Source organism: Marmota marmota, unplaced genomic scaffold (assembly GCF_001458135.2).
Source record: "Marmota marmota marmota unplaced genomic scaffold, marMar, whole genome shotgun sequence".
Taxonomy (NCBI): Eukaryota; Metazoa; Chordata; class Mammalia; order Rodentia; family Sciuridae; genus Marmota; species Marmota marmota.
Genome location: NW_026000164.1, coordinates 18148514 through 18174255, shown reverse-complemented (window position 1 = coordinate 18174255; position 25742 = coordinate 18148514). Strand labels below are relative to the sequence as shown.

At 47.4% G+C, this 25742-nt stretch overlaps 1 protein-coding gene across 4 annotated transcripts in view; it reads right to left on the bottom strand.

Annotated features, from left to right (window-relative positions):
* Plxna4 (plexin A4) overlaps positions 1–25742 on the bottom strand; it is a 427134-nt gene that overhangs the window by 141581 nt on the left and 259811 nt on the right. For all 4 annotated transcript variants that reach the window (XM_048786917.1, XM_048786920.1, XM_048786919.1 and 1 more), the window contains one exon: positions 15831–15962. In XM_048786917.1, the coding sequence (XP_048642874.1) occupies positions 15831–15962 (132 nt within the window). The remainder of the gene's footprint in view (positions 1–15830; positions 15963–25742) is intronic.

The window sequence follows — 25742 nt, the reverse complement described above, 5'->3', positions numbered from 1 at the left end:
ACGTAGGTTTTCTGATTGTAACCACTGAGTCAATGGCATGAACATACCCTCCTTTTACTGTTGATAAAACTGAGGTCCTCAGAAGTTAAACCACTTTCCCAAGGTCGAGTAGCAAAGCCAGGACCAAGAAGAGCTGCTGGTTCCAGCTGTGACCCACCTTCCTGGCATCTGGCACACCGCTGGATAGCTGTCAGCAGAACTACCTTAGATCCTCTGGAGGAGGGTACAGTCTATGCATGTCCCCCCACCCCTTGGTTGTTTTTCTCAAGTTTAAATAGGTATCTAGGTAGCATCTACCTCTGAGTCAGTTTCAAATTCCTGCTCATTGTCTACTTGAAATGCACTTTAAAAACTCATATGAGGCCCAGCACGGTGGCACACACCTGTAATCCCTCAGCTCTGGAGGCTGAGGCAGGAGGATTGTGAGTTCAAAGCCAGCCTCAGCAAAAGTGAGGTGCTAAGTAACTCAGTGAGACCCTGTCTCTAAATAGAATACAAAATAGGGCTGGAGATATGACTCAGCGGTCGAGTGCCCCTGAGTTCAACCCCTGGTACCCCTAAAAAACAAAACAACACCCAACTCCTATGAGATACCGTTCTGTCATTTGGTCATCTCTCCTTTTCTATCTATACTGGGTTTGGTAGTAATGTGACGGTACTGATGCTGTCTAGTCGTCTGAACAATGGGATAAATTAACATGTGTCCACTGACTTTTAAAAATATCTGACTGATGTTCAGACCAAGTGGACAATTCACTGAAGTATCCCATATTTCTATTCTCTCTTTTCTACAGAACTCTGGTGCCAGTTGATCAGAACTCATGGAATTTAACCATTTCCATTCAAAGGCCATGGTAGAGGGCAGGAGAGAGAGGGCTGGGGTCCTGTGTGTGCTTCCATAACATCTGCCCTGTGTGAGGGACGGAGCATACTGGGCCACCTGCAGCACTGAGGGCTGGTGGCAATCCTGGGACACACCCCAGAGCTCCGGCCTGGAGACCAGACTCATTGGAACACACCAGGAGAATGTCCACTTCCAGCTAATGGCTTTTGCCTCCCCAATCCCTAACTCTACAAGAAAGTGGGCTTTCCTAAGTAATTCCCACGGGAGGATGCCCTAGTCCACGCCCTTCAAGCTGGGTTTGCCTGACCCTGGCAGAGTTTCCACTACGGGGTCTTATGTCCACTCTTCTCTTTTTGCGCAATGACGAGCCCTGTGCTGGGCATACAGTGGGTGCTTAATAAATACACATAGTGAGAGGGAGCTGAAAGGTGGCAGACATGCAGCCCCTGGTCCCATGGGCCCATCTCATAAAATCCCCTCCCATGCTGCTAAGTAGAATATTACAGGTGATTGTCTTTAAAAATGGCACTTCCGGGACTGGAAGTATCAGGAGGTTGCCAAGTTGAGAGAGGAAGCCACTGTCGGGGCAACTGCCAAAGACAGATGCTTAATGGTGTTGGGGACTAGAGGGCGGCCAGAGCTTCCCTGAATCAACAGCCCTGTGTCTCTCCCACTCTGGCCCCTTCCCTCCCTCCCTGTCCAACTTGAGTCTTGCAGAGAGAAGAGGAACAAGCCATTTCCCCATCTTCCCTGCATGTCCTAGAAGATGAGGCTCAGCTGCACAGTCTGTGACATCTTCAAGCATTGGATGGCGTTGGACACTAAGGTGTTGAAATGCCTCCCCCAAGTAGGGAAGCAGAACAAGGAAAAATCCCCAGAGCCCCAGCGAGGCAAAGCAGCTTTTCTGATTAGGAAGGGAGACGTGGTCTCCCGGCCCCTCTGTCCCCTGCTCATGGATATGAAGGGAGCCTGCACCTTCGTGTTTCCCAAGGGACTTGGAAGAGCCAGAGAGATGCAGGGAATCCCAGGTGGCAACAGGTGTCTGGAATTCAACTGACCTTTGGCCACCAGGCGGAGGTTTGTCTAGGTGTCCCTGCCCCAACAATACAGTTTCTAAAAGTGATAGTGACAAGATGATGACAGTGATGACAGCAGCATCCCAATTTAATAAGAACGTCCTGCACACCAGGTGCTTCACATATATCAACCCCAGTCCCAAAGCCCTGGAAGTAGTTTTGCTCATGAAGAAACCGAGGCGTGAACAGCTTGAGCGAGTTGCTGTGGGTGGAAGAGCTGTGAGCACCAGGGATCAGGATGAAAAGCCAAGTCCAGGGTCTGTTCATGACCCCCTGCAGTTTCCAGACTGCCCACAAGCCTGCCTTCTGGTCACCCCTGCGGGCCATCTAAGAGCCTTTCTCTCCTTTCAGGGAGGCTACTAAACGCAACCACCTTCAGATGGGAGTGGACACTTAGAAGCACGTTGGCAGGCGAAGGATGGCGAGGGGCGGGAGCCTCCCTGTCTCTCTGGGTGGGGCTGACACTTGCCTGGGCTCTGTGCACCCAGAGGCCTCAGGTGATACAAAGGAGTTCCTGACCCTACTTGCATCAGACTGAACCAGGGAACAATAGACAAGGGACCTCCTTCACCATGAAGGGGCATTTTTTGACATCCTTCCTTCCATACTGCCACCCCACCCCTAGCAATTCCTTTCACTTCTAAGGAGTGTTCTGACCTGTGAGAGTGCATCCATAACTTGCCTACTCCTAAGATGAGAAGGCGGATAGCATCTCTTGCTCCCACAGACAGCTCCCATTCCTTCCTGGACAGGGGCTGGGAGACATGGCCCTTGAGTCCTGGATTTGAGCTGGGCTCTGCTGCCAGCTTGCTGTGTGACTCTGGACACATGGGTTACTTCTCTGGTCTCTGTTTGCCCTCCAGTCATAAAGGGGAAAGGGCAGCAGGAGAAAGTTGCCTCAGAACAATCTTGGGGACACCTTCAGTCCCCAGGGCTTAGGATGCTGCAGAGAATCCAGGAATCCCACACCTGGACTGTCGGAAACTAGGGAGGGAAACCGTCTCCCCTTCTGTTCCCTCCAAGTCTGTGTGGCACCATGGAGTCGTTCCACCTTGACTGAGAAGGAAGGGGGAGAGGGGACCTCTCTGCAAGGACACATGGGAAACTTTGGAATCTGCTCCGGCCCCGTAGGACGGCTTCCACCTGAGTGAAATTAGGCGAATCGCTGCAGAGTTTTTGTCTTCTTGAGAATGCCTGAGGTGGCTCCGCTTCCTGTCACTCACTTCTCAGGCCTGTACTTCAAGTTTTCTCTCCCGGGAGCCATCAGACAGAGCCCAGTCTGGGTGCCAGGAGCAAATGTCCAAACGGGCTTGTCACAGTGTCAGCCATCCAAACACAACCAGAATGGACAAGTTGGTCCCCCACAGAGACAGAAGGGTCGATAGAGAGACGGTGGCATCACCATCAAACACACCTCCTGTGAGACAAGCGGGGGACCCAGAGCCGACTGAGTGGGACTCACTCCTGCAGGAGCCCCCCGTCTTTGGCTGCAGACTAGCTCCACAGCAGCACCTTCCAGAAAGTCAGTGTCCGCAGATCCCCAAGACTGTCAGACCTCACATCAGCTGCCCAGGAACACCCCGGGAGGCAGGCTGGGGACACGGAGGAACACTGGGGCACAATGAATTAGCAACGGCCCCTCGTTGCACATGGTCCTTGGCAGATGCACTATAAACTTGGGGATCCTGAGCCCTGATTGGCACGAGCCTTTACTGAATCACTGTCCGACGTCCCTTGATGGGGCTTCCCTCAGAAACCGAGTGTGCCAAAACTCCCAATCACAAAGGCACCTGTCACCTCCTCCCCTGGTAGGGCAGCTTAGCCACGCTCAACCTCAAACCCTAAACCAAGAACATGAGAAGAGGAAAGGGCATCAGAAAGTCTGCAGCGGCCCCTTCACCTGGGTGCTTTGCCTGTCTGGGGTTTCTTCTCTGAACAGTCAGAAATCACAACGCTCTTGCCCCACGGGAGCTCCTGCAGTATGACCAGCTCGGTCTCTTTTCCTGCAGCACTTGTCACCTGCCACACTCTGTGACTGATGTATTCTGTCGATTGCTTCTTGTCTGCTTCCTTTGCTTTAGCCACGGGGATAGTTTTGTCTCTTATTATTGTCACCCCGATGCCTTGGGTAGTGTCCAGCAAACACTAGGTGCCTACTGAATGTTTATGGAAGGAAAGAGTGAGCCAGCCCTGGGGAATGTTACCTGCTTCCCCAGGTAACTCTGATGGCAGCTGATCCACCTCCAGGCCACCTCCCAGTCCCCGTCGGCATGCTGTCCTCCTGGTTCAGAGCTAGGACTTCGGTGCCAGAAGCTCAGAAGGGAGGACAGGCTGGGAGTGTCCCCAGGCACCTGGAAGCAGACCCAGTGTCAACAGAAGTCGAGGAAACCAAAGACGCCATGGAAGACAGCTTTGGCCCAGACACAAAGCGACTCCCCATAAGAGGAAGCGTGTGCTGGAGGCCCTCGGCTCTCAGGCAGGGAAGCGCTGGGGTGTGGATGGCAGGGAGGGTGAAATTTACTGTGAAGTCTGCCACTTTCTCTGGGGCCTGTCAAAGAAGACACTCGCCTTGTCTAGGGGACAGCTGCTTCTCCTCCTGTGGGGGTCGCTCCAGGGCCCCGGGATGTCTAACTCTGTCACCTCCTCTCCTCGTGGATCTGCCGCGCTGACCTCTCCTCTCACGTCCCTCCCATTGGTTGGCAGGTTTTCATCCCCGTGGGTTCAGTGTGTACAGACATCCCCGGGCGTTCCCGGGATTGGAGTGAGTACACACCACCCAGGCACACACCCGCACGGCAGGAAGGAGGCTGACACACGGACGGGGACAGACATCGGAAGGTACACACGTGCATGTGTGAGTCTGTGCTCCCACGCACACCAGAGACACCAGGGAGTGTGCAGAAGAAAGCCCAAAGACAGAAACCTGACACGACACCGAGACAGGTATATTATGACAAAATGACATTGACACCTAGCAGCATGCACTCATACAGTCCAAGAAAAAGTGTCGTAGAAAGCAGTACTTGCTGAGCAAGAATAGAGAGGAATTCACGGGTCCATGGAGCAGAAATGATACCTGGCCACAGAATCGCCCAATTTGCAAATAACTGAGAGAAGAGCTAACGCGGGCTCCATCTTCTCTCACTATCAGACGCCTTGCTGAACACTTTCCAGGTGTACTATCTCATTTGATCTTGCTGCCAGCCCAGGAGGTCGCTCCTGTGCACTCTATCCCCATTTTATAGATACAAATGAGGCCCTGTGTGACCAGAGCAGGCCTCTCTGCAGGGCATCACCCTCCACCCTGCAGCAGCCCTTGTACATCCTGACATACCCTGGTCGTACCCTATCTCACTTGCTTGCTGTCCCTTCAGCCTGGACCAATCTTTCCCTGACAGTCAGTTATGTCACTTCTGCCCTTTGCTCACAAGTCCCTTCTTTGGAGGAGTTCAAGGACATCACCTTATTCCTTCAGGGCCTGTTTCAATTTCCATCGTATTCACCATGACCTGAGATAAGGTCATTTCCTCCTTCGCCCGTCCACCCTCTGTGCAGAGAGTGAGCTGTCTGAGGACAGGGACTTTGTCTGCCTTGTTCTGCATGGAGGCCCTAGGATCTGGAAGAGCACCTGACTCCTAATAGGTGCTCAGTAAATGTTTGTTGGGCTTAGGATGAGTAAGGCACCAAGGGCTTAGTAACTAAATTGTCTGGAGTCACAGAGCCAGCAAGTAGGCAGTATTGTTTGCATGACATACACCTGTTCACACACATACCTACTCGCACACTCCACCCACCTCGGCTAGTCATACGATTGGCCTCCTCCCCTCCACCATCCCTGCTTCCTTCCTGGTGCCGAGAGCTGGCCTCTTCAGTGCATGCAGGGGAGGACGTCTGGAGCCAGAGAAGAGTTTCAAATAGCAGTGGGGAGGTGCCCTGGAACCTTCTTCAACTAGGGGTTCATTGAACACTTCACAACCACTAAAAGGCAATGGAAATCATCCCCCTGGTTGTCAAGATCTCCCTCCCCTCGTGTGGAATGAGATAAACCGAGCGGGTGGTGGAGGCTGGTGTCACCGTCCATAAGGAACCTGGGAACAAGAAGGGATGAGAGCACTTGGAGGAGAGGGCGTCCTGTCCTGGCTGCCTACACCTGGTGAAGGGGACAATTCGTCACTTCCAAAGGTGACAACCTAAAGCTTCTGAGAGGCTGGCAGAATCAAAGATCCACGGTTCTTCACCAGACCCAGAGTCCTGCCGTCTCTAAGTCTTCAGCAGCATATTCTAGTAGGAGGCTCCTGACAGCAGAGGGCTCCTGACAAACGGCTGGTCCTCCTCAGGGGGGGACAAGGCCCACTGCTCTGGGCAAGGTCCTCTTTTAGGAGTGAGCAAGAGAGAGAAGTTGCCCCCCACCCCCGACACCCTAGGGACTTCCATGCTAGTGCAGAGACACGGACAATGAGCTCACAGGCGACTTTCCAAGTTTCCTGGCACCAGACGGAAGAAGTGAAATGATGTGAAAGGAAGGAACCAGGAAGCCAGGGCAGGGAGGCTTCAGGTAGGGCCATTAGCAGAGGCCTCTCTGGGGATGGATAGTTGAGCCGGAGCTGCAGGCCTGAGGGAGAGCCGCTGCAGGGTGAGACCAGAGAGCGGTTTGCCAGGAGAGGAGAGGCTCGGTAGATCCAGGGACAGAACGCAGGCCTGTGTGCTGCGCAGGGGAACCAGGAGACAGGTCAGGAAATGAACTCACAAGAGTGGCTCCAAGTCACAGCACGGGGTAGAGGGAAACAGGATGGTAGGAGAGCTCAGTGAGGACTCACCCTGAGCACAGGCCTCAGCCCTGACTCTCTCTCACGCTCTCTCCACCCCTCCACCTGCCTCTGGGTTGTTTCCCTCCAAGTTCCCCATTAGATACAACACCAGGCCCAGAAAGTCCTCAGGGCCACTGCCCTGCTGCAAATCCCAAAAGGTCTAAAAGAGGAGGTGGAGGAAGCAAAGCGTTCTCTGCCATCCGGCTCCCTCTCACACAACAGCCAGGAAATGTGTCCTCTGCTCTAATGTGGGTCTCTTGGGTCATAATTCAGATTGCCACTCCACCATGTTTAGGAGCAAGAGTCTGCCCTTCCACAGAGATCTGGGAGTGCAGGTGCCCAAGTACTTAATGGCCAGTGTTAGTGCCCAGCTACAGTAGTGGCCAGAGCAGCAGAACTGAAACAAGAGGCCCAAGGCCCACAGCTCTCTTGAGCTCACACCAGTCTGCTCATCCATCCATCCATCCATGCAGCATGTGTGTTTCAAGTGATTATGTGTCAGACACTGTTCTCGGGGTCTGTGATACATAAGTGAACTAAAAAGACTTAAATTAACAAAATTTCTGCTCTCATAGAGCTTATATTCTAAATGAGGAAAACATGAAATATGCAAAAGAAATGTATAAACAAACAATCTAGCAAATAAGAAACATACTACCATGAATAAAAACAGAGTCACGGAGGGGTTGGTAGCTGTCAGATCTGGGTGGAGGGCAAGTTCCCTCGGTGCTCAGGGGAGGCCCCTAGTAAGTAGACTTGGGACAGTCATCCTTGTAGCTATCTGGAGAGAGCTCCAGGCCAGGGAGCAACCACAGCAAAGGTCTAAGGCAGAAGATGCCTGACATGGAGGAGAACTGTCACACAGGGCCTCTCTGCGTCCAGAGCACTGGCCCCCACCCCAACTCTGCAGAGTGCGCCTGAAGAACAAACTAAGAGGTGATAGTGTCGGGAGGGGACAGATATGTGAATGGCGGGAATACAAGGTTAAGGGAATAATCCTATAAACTGGGTCCACTGTGCTGACCGTCCGACCCCCACCCTCACCTTAAAGCTTTCTTTCCCAAGAAGTCATTTACCTACAGTCCTGAGCCTTGCCTCAGTGGTCAGGATATGTCACATTTCTCAGCAAACTACCTGTTCACAGAAGGGGAAATGCATCCCCAAATAATGTTGATAAGAGGAACCCAAGTTACGCCGAAGCAGAAGACTTTTGTGATCAGATCCTGAAACTCTGAGAGAGAAGGATAGTTCCTCCTCACCATAAAATCTGTAAAAATGTATGGTTAAGAATCCAATTAGAACCAATCAGCATGGGCCAAGGTAACCTAGAGAAGTCATGACAGTGGGGACTTGAAAGTCTGATGTTATCCTGCTGTCAGTCAGACGTCAAGAGTTGGACCTGTGTAGAACTTTCTGGAAACTTCTCTGGGATCCCCAATAAAACTGAGTGCCCACAGTCCCTCTTGTCTATGAAAGGATCCGTTGTTTCCCTTTTTCTTTCTCATCCTGTCAATAAACTCATGCCTAATACTCTGAGTGACATGTCGGAAATTTTTCTGACTTATCGAAAGAATTGGGATTTGGAGAGGGGGTCCTCACACTGCCTCAGTTTTTTGGAAGGCCTCAGCTCTATAACAAGGTCAGATATCTCTGGGGACAAAACACAGGGCCTTCTGGGTCTTCAGGAGCACTTTGGTCACTGGGGGGATGTGACCAGAGGAAAGGCATGATCTAACTTTAAAAGGTTAACTACTGCATTGAGAAAAGACTGGAAAGATATGAGAGAATAATTATAAAGCCTGTTGCAAATATTCAGACTCAGCTCAGGGTGGTAGCAGTGAGGTGGCGGGAAATATTCATATTCTGGAAATGTTTTCTAAAGCCAATAGAGTTTTTGGACACAGTGGATGTGAGGCGAGGGATAAATAGTATTATCAAATTATTATTACTTAGCCAGCCAAACTGCTGGTAAGGCTTTAGCTTGAATGACATTGTTGCTATCATCCGTGACAGGGCTGAGTCGAGGGGCAGAGTGTTGGGAAGAAGACTAAGAACTGGGCCTTGGATGTGTGCAGTTGGAGACCTGTGGGATGTACGTACAGTGGAGACGGCAAGACAGGACAGGACACAGGGACCTGAGATGGAGCACTTCTGTGGTGCTAAAATCAGGGAACTGAGTGACACCGTGAAGAGGAGGCGGGACCAGAAAAGGAGACTAAGATGAAGCAGAGGAAGAAGTAACAGGAAATCCAAGGAGGAGTGGAGCTTAGGAGCAACAGTGTGAAGAAAGGCATCTCTCTGAGCTTGGATTCTAGCAGGTGAGAGGCTTCGCTCCCTGCCCTTCCCCGAGTGCTCTGCATACAGTAACTCCACCAAAGGATCCAAGTCAAGGCCTTTTGTCAACAGGCTTTCATTGTGGGCTTGATGCAGCGGTTGGAAAGCCACTGCCCACCACCTGTTTTACAGCTTTATTGCATATGGCTGTACCCATCTGTTCAGGCGCTGTCTGTGGCAGCTTTAAGTTACAATAGCAAAGTTGCACATTGCGTCAGAGGATATGTGGTCCAGAAGCCCCAACAATTCACTATCTGACCCTTTATAGAAAAAATGTGCTGACCCCAGGGCTCATCCGTTGGCATGCCACATCATTGATTCACATCCTTCAGGAATATTTAGGTCTTTACCTTACATCAAGAAAAAATAATAATCTGAAGGCTACCAGATATTGTTCTTGTGTTATTTGGGCTCCATAAATGAAGCAGATCATCACTATTATTCTCATTTTACAAATGATAAAACTAAGACTCAGGGAAGTTGAAGGTCACTCAGCCAGTAGAGGATAGGTCAAGGCTTGAAATCCAGCTCTTCAGATGCCAAAACCCAACTCAGAGCCACTATATCAGTAGTGCCCAAAGCAACACATGGATGAGGATTTCCAAAAATTGTAATAATTTGACTTGTAGAAATGTCAGGCTTGTTATATATAGCTAGCAACTCAGATGTACATTACTACTTAAGAAACAAAGTAGTCTGTTTAATTTCAAATAGTAAATTTATTTAAATAAAAAATATGTTAGAAAAATAGGACAAGGTTTAATTTCATTTTGCTACATATGGATTTCCAATTTTGCCAGCCTCATTTGTTGAAGAGGCTATCTTTTCTTGAGTGAATGTTTTTGACACCCTTGTCTAGTATGAGATGACCTATTTACGTGGGTTTGTCTCTGTGTCCTCTATTCTGTACCATTGGTCTACAAGTCTATTTTGGTGCCAATACCATGCCATTTTTGTTACCATAGCTCTGTAGTATAGTTTAAGGTCTGATATGGTGATGACACCTGCTTCACTTTGCTTTGCTTTAGCTATTCTGGGTCTCTTATTTTTACAAATGAATTTCATGATTGCTTTTTCTATTTCTATGAAGAATGTCATTGGGATTTTAATAGGAATTGCATTAAATCTGAGTAACACTTTTGGTAGTATGGCCATTTTGACAATATTAATTCTGCCTCTCCAGGAGCATGGGAGGTCTTTCCATCTTCTGAGGTTTTCTTCAACTTCTTTCTTTAGTGTTCTGTAGTTTTCATTGTGGAGGTCTTTCACCTCTTTTGTTAGATTGATTCCCAGGGCTTTTTGTTGTTATTGTTGTTGTTGTTGTTGTTTTTGAGACTATTGTGAATGGAGTAGGTCCCCTAATTTCTCTTTCAGTGGATACATCGCTGATGTATAGAAATGTGTTTGATTTTATGGGTGTTGATTTTGTATCCTGCTACTTTGCTGAATTCATTTATTAGTTCTAGAAGTTTTCTGGTGGAATTTTTTGGATCTTCTTGGTATAGGATCATGTCATCAGCAAATAGTGATAGTTTGAGTTCTTCTTTACTATTTGTATCCCTTTAAATTCTTTCTTTTGTCTAAATTCTCTGGATAGAGTTTCAAGGATAATGTTGAATAGAAGTGGTGAAAGAGGGCATCCTTGTGCCAGTTTTTAGCAGGAATGCTTTCAATTTTTCTCCATTTAGAATGAAGCTGGCCTTGGGTTTAGCATATATAGCTTTACAATGTTGAGGTATGTTCCTGCTATCCCTAGTTTTTCTAGTGTTTTGAACATGAAGGTGTGCCGTATTATGCCAAATACTTTTTCTGCCTCTATTGAGATGATCATATGATTCTTGTTTTTAAGTCTATTAATATGATAAATTACATTAATTGATTTCCATATATTGAACCAATGCTGCATCCCTGGGATGAATCCCACTTGATTGCGGTACACTATCTTTTTGATATATTTTTGTATGAGATTTGCCAGAATTTTATTGAGAATTTTCACATCTATTTTCATTAGAGATATTAGTCTGAAGTTTTCTTTCTTTGATGTGTCTTTGTCTGGTTTTGGAATCAGGGTGATATTAGCCTCATAGAATGAATTTGGAAGGATTTCCTCCTTTTCTATTTCATGGAATACTTTGAAATTGGTATTAATTCTTCTTTGAAAGTCTTGTAGAACTCAGCTGAGAATCCATCTGGTCCTAGGCTTTTCTTGGTTTGTAGGCTTTTGATGGCATTTTCTATTTTATTACTTGAAATTGATCTGTTTAAATCATATATGACCTCCTCATTCAGTTTGGGTAGGTCATATATCTCTAGAAATTTGTCAAAGTCTTTGATATTTTCTATTTTTTTCGAGTATAAATTTTCAAAATAGTTTCTAATTATCTTCGGTATTTCAGACGTGTCCATTGTATGATATTTCCTTCTTCATCTTGTACTTTTACAATTTGAGTTTTCTCTCTTTTTCTCTTCATTAGCAGAGCCAGTGGGTTATCTATTTTATTTATTTTTTCAAAGAACCAACTTTTTATTTTGTCAATTTTTTCAATTGTTTCTTTTGTTTCAATTTCATAGTTTCAGCTCTGATTTTAATTATTTTCTGTCTTCTGCTGCTTTTGATATTGATTTGTTCTTCTTTTTCTAGGGTTTTGAGATGTAGTATTAGGTCATTTATTTGTTAACTTTTTATTCTTTTAATGAATGTACCCAATGCAATAAACTTTCCTCTTAGTAATGCCTAGCAATTAGAAAAAAATGCAAATCAAAACCACTCTAAGATTTTATCTCACTCCTGTTCAGAATGCCAATCATCAAGAATATAGGCCACAATAAATGTTGGCGAGGATGTGGTGAAAAAGGTCCACTCACACATTGCTGGGAATGGAACCACCATTTGACCCAGCTATCCCACACCTTGGTTTATACCCAAAGGTCTTATAATCGGCATCCTTAAAAATAGTGATGCAGCCACATCAATGTTTATAGCAGCTCAAATAACAATAGCTAGACTATGGAACTAACCTAGGTATCCCTCAATAGATGAATGGATAAAGAAAATGGGGTATATGTACTCAATGGAATATTACTCAGTTTTAAAGAAGAGTAAAATTATGGCATTTGCAGGTAAATAGATAGAGTTGGAGAATATCATGCCAAGCAAAATAAGCCAGTCCCACAAAACCAAAAGCCAAATGTTTTCTCTAATATGTAGATGCTAATTCACAATAAGACGTGGGGCACTAGGAAATAACAGCATTATCTTAGATTAGGTAGAGGGAAGTGATGGGAGGGGAATGGAAGGGAGGTGGAGATAGGAAAGATAGTAGAATGAACAGACATTATTACTGTATGTATATATGTGAGTATGTGACCAATAGGATTCTGCAACATGTACACTCAGAAAAATGAGAGATTATATCCCATCTATGTATGATGTATCAAAGTGCATAAATGGATTCTACTGTCATGTATAACCAATTAAAACAAATAAAAAATTTTAAAAATAGGCAAGGCAAAAGTCTTGATGGTAATGCTATAAGCTAAATTACGAACCCCAACACCAAATCTCCCTGTTGAAGCCCCGCCCCAGGCAGCTTGGCATGTCCTCTGTTTACCTCCTCTTTAAAGGGGTACTTCAGTTAAAATGAGACTTTTAAGGAGGGGCCCTCATCTAATCTGATGAGTCTTCTTATAGGAAGAGGAGATTAGGAGACAAAGAGGGTCAATAGGGACATGAACATACAGAGGACATACACATGAGGACACAGCAAGAAGGTGGCCAGCCATCTGTGAGCCAAGGAGAGAGACCTCAAAAGAACCAAACCCACTGACACCTTGACCTTGGATTTCCAACCTGCTGAATTGTAAGAAAATGAATTTCTGTTTGTTAAGTAGCCTAATCTGTGGCAAACTAATGATCATCTGAAGTCACCTGAAGTTATGGAGCTGTTTTCTTTTTTTTTTTTACTTATTAGTCTACTTATTTATTTTATTGAATAGTCTTTAAATTATTTGGGCTTGAACTTGGAAATTCACATAAATAACAGATACATATTTTGGTCCCTTTCCTTTTCAGTTCTGGTTCAATGACAACACGGGGGGGGGGGTTATTGTTCATTCAAAAAGGGTCAGGGTCTGTTAGGTGAGGTTTCAGCAGGCAGGATGCAGGACTGTCCTCAGGCTGCTGAGGGTCTGGGGGTGGAGAGACAGGGGAGTCAGAGCAGAGTGGTCAGAGAAAAGCTGCTGCAGAGGTGTCCAACGACGGGCCGGGAGGAGCCCACTCAAGAACGTGGTGGAGTGAAGGGTGGAAGGATGAGGTCACCATGCCCTGGTGAGAAGGGAGGTGCTTTCCAGGAGGTGCCCCATTGCCATGCACATGCAGTGGCCTGCCAAGGGTACTGACCCATCACGGTCGAGGCTGGCCCACAGGCTAATGGAGGCTGGAATTAGTCTTGACGCACTGGCTCTGGCAAGTCCCTGGGCATGCTCACCACGCTGCTCTTGCCCCCAGCTCTACTCGGCACGCCCAATCAGGGAAGCAGCCTGGGTTCTTGATGTGCCTTCTACTGGACTTGGATCTCTGCTCCCTTCCTGCCTCAGCCTTGACCTGGACTCCTGTGTGCCCCACTCCCAGGGCAAAATACTCCACTCTCGGCCCTGCATGGGCCCTTCCCAAGCTACGGATTGTCCAGAACCTTGGTGCAGCCTCTGCTTGGCTCCAAACACTGTCAGTGTCTGGAAAATCCTATTGCAGTGTCACAAACACAAGAGCCTCTCCAGTCATCAAGCACTTACTCCGGGCGGGCCTTGGTTCTCAGCTTATTATAAGTATTATCTCACTTGATTCCTGGAACAACACTGCCTGGTATGATTGGTACCTTCACATGACAGTAGAGGATGCTGACTCTTCGAGACACCCAAGACCTTACTTAGCAAGTGGTAGAGCTTAGTGAATGGTAGACTCATGCTCAGATATTCTGATGCCAAGACCAGTGCATGTAACCAGTGAATCTGCAAACCCAGTGGACACCAGTACTGGCCCCAACGATGAGGCCTTGGGATCACAATTTGCCATCCTCACCTCTGTAAGAAGCAGCTTTAGAAGGAATGAACGCCCTGGCCCTCTACGTTCCCGCCTCCCTTTTCTCTCCAATATTCCAAAGCCCAGAGCTCCCACCATGCCTCACTGCCAAGCCTGAGTGGATACTGACCAGACCACCAAGGAGGAGGAGGAGCTGGCTGAGAACAAAGGCAGGCAAGGACAGGTGGGGCTGTCAGAGGCAGCGGACAATTATATCACCAGTTTATATTTCCCGTCTTTTGGAAGTCCTTCCATATTTTAAGTCTCAGGTCGGCAAGAAATCCTGAAATGTTCAGTGCTTGGGCGATCTCGGGTCTTTTCTGAAGGATTCATTCCACCAAGGAAAGATGCTTCCCCTCAGCTCCTAGGGCCTTGGAGGCAGGTAAGGAGTGGGGAGTGGGAATCTCATTTTCAAAACTAAGGCATGGGGACAAAGGGAGAGTCTCATCTGCAGTGGCTGACTCCATCTCAGACACCCCCACTCCCATTCCCAAGCCATGGCAGCTTCCACAAGAGCACCACAATGGGTCCCTGTGTGGCTGACGCTGGGAGACTGGGAGCCCCACACCGAGAGAAGATGTCATCGTGCTCTTGGGGAGGGTGGAGCTGCTGTGGGCTGCCCAGGCATAATGCACAAGTCCTGTGGGTGGCATAATGTGGAATTCATCTCCCCTGCTCTGCAGAGAGGGGACAGGCAGGACAATCCAGACTCTGTCAGCAAGGTCCTCCAGAGAGTTCAGGCCACGCTAATGAAGATGAATCAGAGGGAGATCTGTCTCCCAGGGCTGCTGCCTCTGCCCCTCAGAGCCAACACATCCATATTCATGGGCTGGAAGGACAACGCCCAGGGATGGCCCATTCACCAGAGAAGACGGGGCAGAGGTATGGCAGTGCCGATCCACGCCTGGGGTGGGTTGAGTATTGTGGGGTGAAATAATCGTGCATGAATTAGGGGACCCCGGGAAATATCCTCAATTATATGGTATTTCCAGAGGAAATCTCTTCCTCCACCTGCTACAGACCCAACTCCTGGTCTGAGCGCAGGGACCCCTGAGAAAGACAGTGCTCAACTGAGTCTCAGAACAAAGCCCCACCTTTCTACTTCCTGCTCAGCTTCCGCCAACAATAATCTCTGTGCCCTATCTGTTCTTGGTTTGGTTTCATGGAATCTTCTGGAGGTTCCACAGGGGGTCAGTGGCACACACGAAGGCTCAGAGCACACACTGCATCTCGTCCTTTCAGCACACACTCTGGTTTTTGTAAACTTCCTTCCTCTGTGTGCTTCTCTAACTCGGCTCTTATGGCAATAAATCATTACCCATCTCAGGCCTTCAGGATCAAGGGAGGCGACTTTGGTAGGAGATCATCCTCCAGGGAAATGTGGACCAAGAACATGGGCATCGATACCAGGTTTCTTCAAAGGAGAGTAAATGTCGGCCTTGAACTTTTACACACCATTATTTTGAAGTCAGTAGATTTCTTCTAGACTCCTGGATATTTTGATATTTCAAATGTTTTATTCCCTGTTATTGCACACCTGCTTCAGTCCCCAGGCAGTGTATGGAAAGGATACACATTGACCCAAATAAATCAAGTCACCTTTCTGCTGCTGGTTCCTGTGGGTTTCCACTGAGCCACAGGCTGGTACTTAGTGGCAAGACAAATGTCAAGCAGAGCCCAAAGAGCCTTACCTGCCTTTCTGACATGATGTAGAGTTGCTCATGATCCTTGGAGAAGGCCATGTCACGGAGGACCGGGCCAGGTTCTACCACCTGCACTGTCTCGTACTGCAGGGCATTGCCCCTGGGCCCATCCACCCGGATCTGCAGGAAGAAAAAGAGCAAAACCAATATGAGTACAGGCACCATTACTGCCCACAGCCCAGCTTCAGTCCAGAGACCTTCCAACAGCCAAAGGACAGTCAGTGAGCTCTGCCACCACAGAGCTCAGAGGCCAAAGCCAAGCCCATTGTGGCATCCTGAAGGGCATGTCCCAGAGAAGGGGAGGGGAGAGACCTAGCTGGGCTTCAGCAAGAACCTGGTCTTGTTCTCTCCTGTTCCTTGTGCCTTGGGCTGAAGTCTTAGAGCCCTTGCTGGTTTTGGGAAATAAAGGATGGGCTGGTATGGGGTGGGGTGGTCTGGGGACTGGGCGAACAGCTCAGCGTTGAGGCTGCCTCAGATCAGAGTATCATCCTGCGTCCAAAAGGCAGTAGTATCCACTACACTTGGTAGTAGAGAACCATTTTGGTGTAAGGATGTTGGCTAATTCTTTGAAACTGGTACCTGGATCTCATTGCTATGGTCTGGAGGGGAACCAGACTTTCACATCAGGTAGCCTCTTTTTGGCCATTGAAACCACTGGCTTATACGTCAGGTTTTGGAATAGATGTTAGGTTCTGAATCCTGCTAGAGGGAATGGGACATAGGGATTGCAGGAAAATCCTGCATGAGTTTAGCATTCCTAGAGTTGTCCTTCTAGGAATACTTAATGGGAGGTCATTCTCCAGCCACCACAAATCCTTCTGAGAACTGCTTGGGCCACATGGATAAACACAGAAGAGACTCCCCCCCCCCCACACACACACACTCCATCACCAAGAACAAATCTAGAAAAGACATGGGCTTCCCCTCCAGACACAATGCTCACCTGGCCCTGGGTGTTGGCCAGGTCTCCAGATTCATCCTGAGCCTGAGTGCCCAGATCTGATATGACCTGCCCAGCTAACACCTCCCACGTTCATTGGGAACAAACAGTACCAAGAGCGTGGTTAGATGAGGCCGAGGGGATCACGGAACTTGAGGCTCTAAGACTCTGTAAGTTACCCCTGGCATAATTTTAGAGCTTTCAATAATAAAACCAAAGAAAACATTGTATCCCTGAAATTCGCATTATGCACTTTCATTTAAAAATATTAATATGTAACTTTTAATCCCTCCTGTGATCAAGGATAATAAGTTATTGGGGGGGGGGGCACATCGATGACAACTGGTCACAGTTACCCAAAAGTCCGATGGTTCTTTCTGCAGAGTTCACCAGCCTCTGATCGCTGAGGCGGTTGGTTTACATGTTTGACTCTAGTTTGTTCCAGGATTTGGTTGATTGGTTTTTCTTTGTTTTTCCTTTTCAGCATTATTTTTAAGCTCCCTAGATATCAGGTGCTAAGAGGTGGCTTTGTACATATCCCTTATTGATATGATCCCCTCAATCCTGTGTGCTTAGTGCTCATTTGTCATGGCTTACACAGCCCCTGACACATCTGAACCACCTTCTCCCACCTTCTGGGCGGGACTGAACCTACTCTCTGCTTCCGAGAGTTGTTCTTGATGAGCAGAAACAAATCAGCTTAATCTCACTCTCTCACCACAGTGATGGAGAGAAAATTGACTCAACCCATCAACAGGTGGTGATCAGAAGAGACTTTTGGAACCAGGGAATGTCAGACACAGAGATGGGAAAACACATTGGCCCTTGATAATGTCCTGACCCCCAGAATCCAAATAACTCCAAAGCCTGCCCATTGTCTGAACTTGGTTGTTTCTTAAAATATTTCCTTATTGTTTATTCCTAAATCAATACAAAAGCTTAATATCACATCAAAATCTTAGCTGATAAATTGATATTGTATACAGAAAATGAGACCCAGGTACATTAAACAGTTGCCTAGAGCTATGAAATCTGTAGGTGGAATTAGAACCCAGGTCTGACTGTGAAGTCCCTGTTTACAAGAGAGGCCTTGTTCCTGGGGCAGAGGGTAGTTCAAGGTAGGTCCCGGTGGGGCCATCCAAAGGCGGGGGGCTAAGGTCAGGATCTGCTTCTGGTCTCTTCAATTCCAGAGACGTTCACTAGTCACCCCTAATATTGATGCTCAAACTCTCGTGCTTGACAAATATTTATTTTAAAAATGAACAAATAAATGAATAAGCTTAAGACTTTGCTAATTTCAGATTAAGCTCATGAAAATAATAGCAACGAAAACCGGAAAAAGAATTGAAGAGAGATTTAGCCCTGAAAATCAAAATGCCTTGGATTCCCAGAGTCCTCTCTCTGTGTCCATTCCCAAGCCACCAGATGTCCACACCAGCCAGGACCTTTCTTAATCTGAATGAAATGAGAGTTCGTGCAAAACCAATTGGGATTACCACCCAAGTCTGACCGTGTGGTGATGACCTTGGCCCCTGGCCCAGTCAAGCTTCAGCCCCAGCTGGGAGGTGCCCTGGGGTGGGAGCAGAGAGTGATACTGAGTGCCTGGCTGCTCTCCAGTCCCCTTGGCCGCCAGCAGGATTGGGCTCCCATAGGGAATGCTGGCGGAACTAAGCCCCATCCAGCGCCCTTGGTCTGATCCCCAAAGTAAATGAGATTCAGTGCCTGAGTGGTCTTCTTATCATTTGGTTCCAACTTCCCTGCTCCCTCAGGTGAGGTGAAAGTACTGGATATAGTGGACATTAGAGGAAGTTAGTGACCGGGGGCAGGGACAGAAGGGTGGGCGAGAGAAGGAACAGAGACACCCATGGGGTGAGTTTTCACAGCCTGGCCTACTGGCTCCCCACCATCCACCCTCCGCCAGAGGGTGAAAACAATCAGGAAGGTGTTTCTCCTCCCCCTCCCCCATCCACAGCTTTCCACAGAACAGAAGGGAAAGTTTCATTTGTCCATTGCCTGAAAGAATCTCATAAGGACATGGGAAAAAGGAGTTTATTGTGTAATCTGCTGAACGTTTGATGGGCAATCCTAAAATTCAGGTAGAATGGACAAGCTGCAGGCTTTGGGGCCCGTAGATGGATAAAGGACAAGAATTGTTCTTTATTAAATGGCTACTACGAGGGCTAGGGATGTGGCTCAAGCGGTAGCGTGCTCTCCTGGCATGCGCGCGGCCTGGGTTCGATTCTCAGCACCGCATACAGACGGGATGTTGTGTCCGCCGATAACTAAAAAAAAAATAAATGTCAAAAATTCTCTCTCTCTCTCTCTCTTAAAAAAAAAGAATGGCTACTAAGAGTCAGGCATTTACATCTCACAAGTTCCTAAAGTGAGCACGAATATCACCCCATTGCAGGTAAGGCACAAGAGCGGTGAAATGACCCGTCCAAGGTCACACATCTAGTGAAAGGCAATCCCGGATCCACACCAAGTTCCATTTGATTTCAGCATCTGTGAGTTTACAGGATACGCCAACACACGTCCTGAACCAGGTCCTATTGGTTATGTAAATCTGCATCCTCTCAAGCAGTCAAAGTGGTTGATGTTAAACAAACATCACTCTGAGGGGTGGAGGAGGAACCAAGTCTTTATCGAGTGCAGTTCTTTTGGGAGAGGAACATGCATATGAATGAAGATGCTGTTGTAAATTTTCAAAATAATGAGCCCTTATATTTTTTGTTTTATACTTTGCAAATTCATAAATAACACTGTCTCATCTGATGGTTATGAAATTTTTATGATGTTGACTGCCGGCATAAACCTTCTCATTTTACTGATGAAGCAACGGAGATAGGAATTGTTCTTGCCCGAACTTCAATAGTAAACCAGTATCAGACAGGACTAGAACCCAGTTCTCCCATTTGCTAGCTCAGCTTTGGCTCTTAGCTATTTAGATGCTCCAAAAGCCTTTGACAAGGTTCCACATGAACAGGTATTTAAAAATAATGAGTCTCTATGGGACTTGGGGCACTTTGGCCAAGGAAAGAGAAACAATTGAGACAGGAAAGACACATTTCTGTGTGGAGAGGTAGAGCTGAGCACTCTCCCAACACTATTGTCTTACTGAATACTTTTTATAAAATGGTCTAGAGGAGAGAGAAAAAAAAATTGCAGAGGATTTTGAGCTTTGAAGCCCAACAATGCACATAAACTATAGAAAGTTGTCCACCCTGGATGGGGCTGATCGTCAAGAAGGAGTTGACACAGGAGCAGATAGATAGTCCTGGAACTGTGGGTCTCATGGGGCAGATGTCATGCCTGTCACATTTCCTAAGACATAATTGGTGCTCAATAAATAGTTACTAGTAAGTGAAAAATAACCACAATCTTCCAGCATTTTGATGGGCTCTGAGATGCTAGATATAATCAAGATAAGACACAGGATCAAGGAAAGGGACTTCAGTATCATTATTTTCTATTCCTTTTATTCCCAGGGAGTCAACAAAATATTAGGCAATATTCTGATGGGATTTCAGGGACAAACAGACCAATGGAATCATCATCCTGGCCAAGTTCACTTCCAATATCACATTTGGTCTGCGCCTCAGAAGGCAGCAACATGCTCCAGGCTAGGACAACAGCCCAGACCAGAAATAAAAAGTTGAGAGTAGAGGTGGAAGGAGACCATTAACTAATGTCCGTGTTTCAGTCAAGAATGGGGAGGCCACCCCCAAAGGCTGTGAGGCAGCAGCCTAAACAAATGTCTGTTATTTGACACAACATAGTTGAGATGTGTGGATCACCTAAGCAATGAGAAAAGATTAAAGCAGAAATTGATTATTTTTTTGAAGGTAGAAAAAACAAAGAGACCAATTGTGGGTTATGAATGTAAATATGTGTGTTTTGAAGATGTTGTAAATTTCCAAAGTTGATACCCAGCGGGTAGCCACATCCCAACCCTGCAAGCCCCTTAACAGAATGACACACCACACACTCATTTATCATCTGCCATGCATTTGTTGAATGCCTGGCTTCATACCCATGAGGCCTGGTGACAAACTCTATGACAGAGAGTTGATCAAAGACCTCTGTTTGTTCTCTCCAGGAGCCCTGGCTGACTGACTGGGAGTCAATAGGTATGATGTGCCCAGCCCCAAGTAAGGCCTGTGGGCAGGGGCAGGGAGTATCCATACACCATATAACAAAGGGCCACCAATATGGCACCTGAGGGAGCTTTACCAATAAGACATATAGTGGGTAACATTGGATTTACTCAAAAGCTACCTTAGTAGTCAAAAATCTCCCACTAAGAAGAGTGACCCATCAGAAGTAACAAAATTAGTGGTAGTAACATTCTGATAGGAGAGAAACAGTGAAAATAGGAACAAGAGTGTTAGAAGGGGAAAGTCTTTCTTCAGCACTGTCCTGAGAAGGGAGTGTGAATGGAGAGACCTGAATGGCTAAATATGGTCTCCGTGGCAGGGAATGGTGCCTCTCTAGGTCTTGCTTGAGACTAGTGGAATGTTCTAGAGCAGTATATGTATATGTGAGCCACAAATGTGGGTCACATATGTCATTTGAAATTTTCTAGTAGAAAAAGAGATGGGTAAAATTAATTCTCACAATTATCTTGTCTAACCTGTTGTGCCCTAAATATGATGTTAACAAGTATACAAATATACAAGTGTAAAATTATCAATGGGATATTTTACTTTCTTTTTCTCATATTAAATCATTAAAACCTGGCGTGTGCTTTACATGTACGACATCTCAACTGGGTCTTACAATGTGGCTTCTGGCCACCATATTGGATGGCACTGTTCTAGACCATTCTCTTCCCAGTATTCTGAGTCTATATTCATCAATCAACCTGGCTAAGAATTTGACTTGGTGACTATCTTTCTGGGGATGCCTCAGTGGAAACTTTGCCCAACTCCCCATCTTTACCACAACACACTGGTGTCTTCCACAGACCCTTCATCTACAGCATAACACAGCATGTCTCACCATCCTCATGTTTTTGAAGCTCATGGGATATATGCACAAGTCAGCAGCAAGGTCCCTGCTCTGCCAAGCAAGTCAGAAAACTCAGCTGCATGGACCTGGTTCTAATCTTGCACTTGCCAGACTCACTGATCATTTCCGCTCTTTCTGGGCCTCCTGCACAGCAGGTCCCCCAGTACCCTGAGTGGCAGTCAAAATACTAACAGCTGCTCACAGGTGAGGACCAACCAGTCACACAGTTGCTGTGGGAGCAGATTCTTGGAGGCTTCCAGCTGCCCCGAGTACCATTGCTAGAGAGAAGATGGAGGTGGGGGGACAATTAGATGGTGGTGGGCATGCAGGGCCTGGGGACAGCAGCTCACTACCAATTAATATTACCTGGTGAGGCCACGCTAGGACTTCACAATTGTGCATCATCCTGGCTCACCCAGCCAGAGCCTTCATTATAGCGTTGAGTGTGCACTGCACATTCCTTACATACAGCTTCACAGAGACACACAGACATGCTAGCTGGGTATCTGGGCTTCCCCTCTCGTCTTCCCCAGCCAGTCCGTCTCTATCTGAGGAGCTTCCTAGGCAGCCAGCCCCTTCCCTCCAGCCCCTCTGGCCCCCTGCCCATCCACCTGTCAGTGTAACACCTATCTCCATCCCTGGCACGGTGAGTCCCTGCATTGCCAGGCAGACTGCTATTAAAACATCAGCAGGGTGGCCTCCGCAAAGGTCAGCCATCCAGGGAGCTCCTGGCAGCTGCTTGTTTGTTTATTGGAACATTATCTGGGCCGGGCTGTTTATTTACATCCATTGAAGGATTGAACAATAAATATCATCTCCCAGTAGCAGGCAGATGCTTGCACTAGAGCGTTCTGGCTGCTGTCTTGCTTGGAATAATCTCCCTAATGAGCAAACAGTACTATTCATCTCTAAAGATTCAGGCCACCCCTGACCTCCCCTTTTCTTCTCTCTGCACGTCGCCTCAAACTGCCCCATCCCGGTCTATACCTGCAAGGTTTCTGGGCTGGGGCCAGGTGTAAGAAGGTCCTCACCTTCTTAGGGCTTTTCTGAAAGGCAGGGAAATAAAGGTGGAACTGGAGATAGACAAGGAGCCAGTAAAACTATCAGGCTTGTCTCAGGGTCATTCTGAAGTCTCCACGTAGACCCTCAAACCTCAAATGCAGAGGCATGGGCCAAACCAGCAGGTGGTTGGAATGAGAGAACATCCAGGCCTCCCTCATGGGGATGGGGTAGTAGGGCTTGTGCAAAGACACACCCCATATTGGAGGGGGACCAGAGCTATTGTTGGCCCTCCCAAGTGCCCAGCACATGAAGGGACTTTTGTGCAATGAAATGCAAACCCACTAGTTTGCAGAATGGAGACCTTGTCCGGCAGACAGGCCTGGGTGAGCTGCCTGAGGAGGGGCCAGGGACCCAGGCTCAGCCCCTTCTCCCAGAAACCTTGCCTGTGTGACTTCAGCTGTCTTGGCTATCTTAGCCTTAACCTGGCTCTCATGGAGGCATAAGTAGTTGAGGGCCCTTGGTGAGGTACCAGTGATGAAGACCACACCCTAACCTGTGATGCTGTCAGGAGACACATGTGAGCTACTTGGATCCTGCTTATGTAGTTTATTCCATTGTCTCCCAGAGGATCTAAGTGATATAGCCATGGTCACTGTCCCTTAGCATCTTACTACACAAACCCAAAAGAAGCAGGTAGAAGGAACAATTAGCACACCAGAAGCAGGCACACAGTGGGTGCTTGTTTATGGTATGAATGTGCGCGCGTGTGCTTGCGCGTATACACACACACACACACACACACATATACACACACACATTTGTTCTCTCTGGATCTGAAGATGAGACCATGCCTCAGCCTCTAGAACTGTCGCTGTGTAATTCCATAACACAGTGATACCAGGCAGGAGATTCAACTGTGGGATGAAGCCTGAGGATCTTGGCAGCTGGCTGGCTGGGGCTAAACATGGTGGGAAGTGTCCCCTTCACTCTCTCTGTTTCCCTATGGAGACATTGCCTAGTTTATATAGTGGTGGACAAGATGACCTGGAGTTCCTATCAGACTGAGGGGATGGAAGTATACCCCCTGCCAAGGGCGGGGGTTCCCTCATGACCCATGTCCTCATTCACTGCCAATATTCCCCAAATCAAAAACCAAGCACATCTGAGAAGAAAATATCACTCAATATTATCTTGAATTTCTCAGAGCTTTTTTTCTCTAAATCACCAGTTCCCCCCACCGGGCACACTTCCAATTCCCCTTTGCTGGTTCTCTTTCTTTTCCTAAGCACCTGTCACCTTCTTATATTCTTTATAATGTATGGAATTTATCATGGTTGTTGTGTGACTGCACCCCCCCCCCCACTAGAATGCAAAATCTACAAGGGCAGAAATTCTTCTATACTTATCCCTTGAACCATGCCACGGAGCAGATGCTCAAATACGTGTTGACTGACTGAAAGCCTCATCAGCATCTTCATTTGTTCTCAGGACTCAAGGTTCCCCTATAGAACTAAACAGGGATGTTCCATCTGGAAGACTCAGGGGCAGCACAGAGTTGGAACCACTCCACCCAGCCCACCCAGGTCCCGCAGCTGCAGTACCCTGTGTTTTGATCAGGGTGGACTCTGCTACACACGGTGGCTGTGCCTTCCTGCCCTGAGTCGTGGGTTTGCAAGGTACACCTAGACCTGGCTTCCGTGCATATGCTGCTTAAGCTGCCCCAGATCAGAACGATGAAGGCGCTTTGTTTTAATTTCCTGATTCTAGCCAGGAGAAAGAGGATGCAAAAGGAAGAGCAAGACTGTAAACAGCAATTAATTAGACAGGCACTGTGTGTGCGCAAATCTGGTGCCATGTTACCAAACATTGCCGGGACAATCAGTCCCTCTGGGTCTCCCGTTACACACATTCACAAAGCTGAACCATGATTCCTAAGCTGCCATTAAGACTTCAACGCCCAAATCAATGAAATCAGGGACAACAGCTTCCAGACCTCCCCTACCTGCTTGGGTGGTGGACAAAGAACAGGGAAACTTCCACAAGACAGGGATGCTGAAGAAATCAAAAGGAAAGCCAACATAATCGATTTGAAGCAAGGACCAGAAGTAGTTCAGACCCTCACATTTCAGTTGCAGAATAGTTTATAGTTGCAGAAAAGCCCCTCTGGTTGCCCCTGCTCAGAGATACTCTGGGGATTTGCATGCTGGAGTTAGAGGTTTGAAACCTTGGTGGGTCAATCACCTTGAGCCCTAAGGCACCACTTATTTATATCGCTTATACCTCAAAACCTTGGCTGGCCATTCCTTGTGCTCCAAAAAGGAGCCTGGACAGATTGTTCCCACTCCTAGGAAAGCGAGAACAAATGACTAGACGGTTCATTCACCACCTGCCATGCACCATGCCACGGGCTTTACCTGCATTGGCTCCTCCTGGAGCTAATCCACCTTACAAAAGACCAGACAGCAAGCCTTTAAGCCCAAGGCACAGCATGGATTCTGACTCCAACTGGTGTTGTCTGAGACAATCTACTAAACTTTTCCAAGGATCACTTGAAAAACAGAAATAATAGTAACAGTAATACTTCATTGTTGTTGATACTGTATGTGATAATGATAATGTCCCAGGGGTCTAAAATACCTCGCAGAGTGAGGAGTAACTTTGACTTTCCATGAGTGTTAGCAATTAGTACTATTAAAATGAATGCATCTCCGTGATCCCCATCCATGCCCATGAGGAGCTGCAGCCTTCTGGGAGAGGTTGGAAGATGTGGCTCACAGACTGAATGGCAACATCTGACCAGGTTATCTAAGGGGACTGGAAAGAGAGAAAGGACCCACGGCTCAACTCTGGGCTGTCTGAAGTGGAGTAGAAAAGGGTCATCTTGGGACAGAGAGCAGGGGAACACGCACTGAAGAGTCTGTAACCATGGATGGGCCGAGCAGATTGGA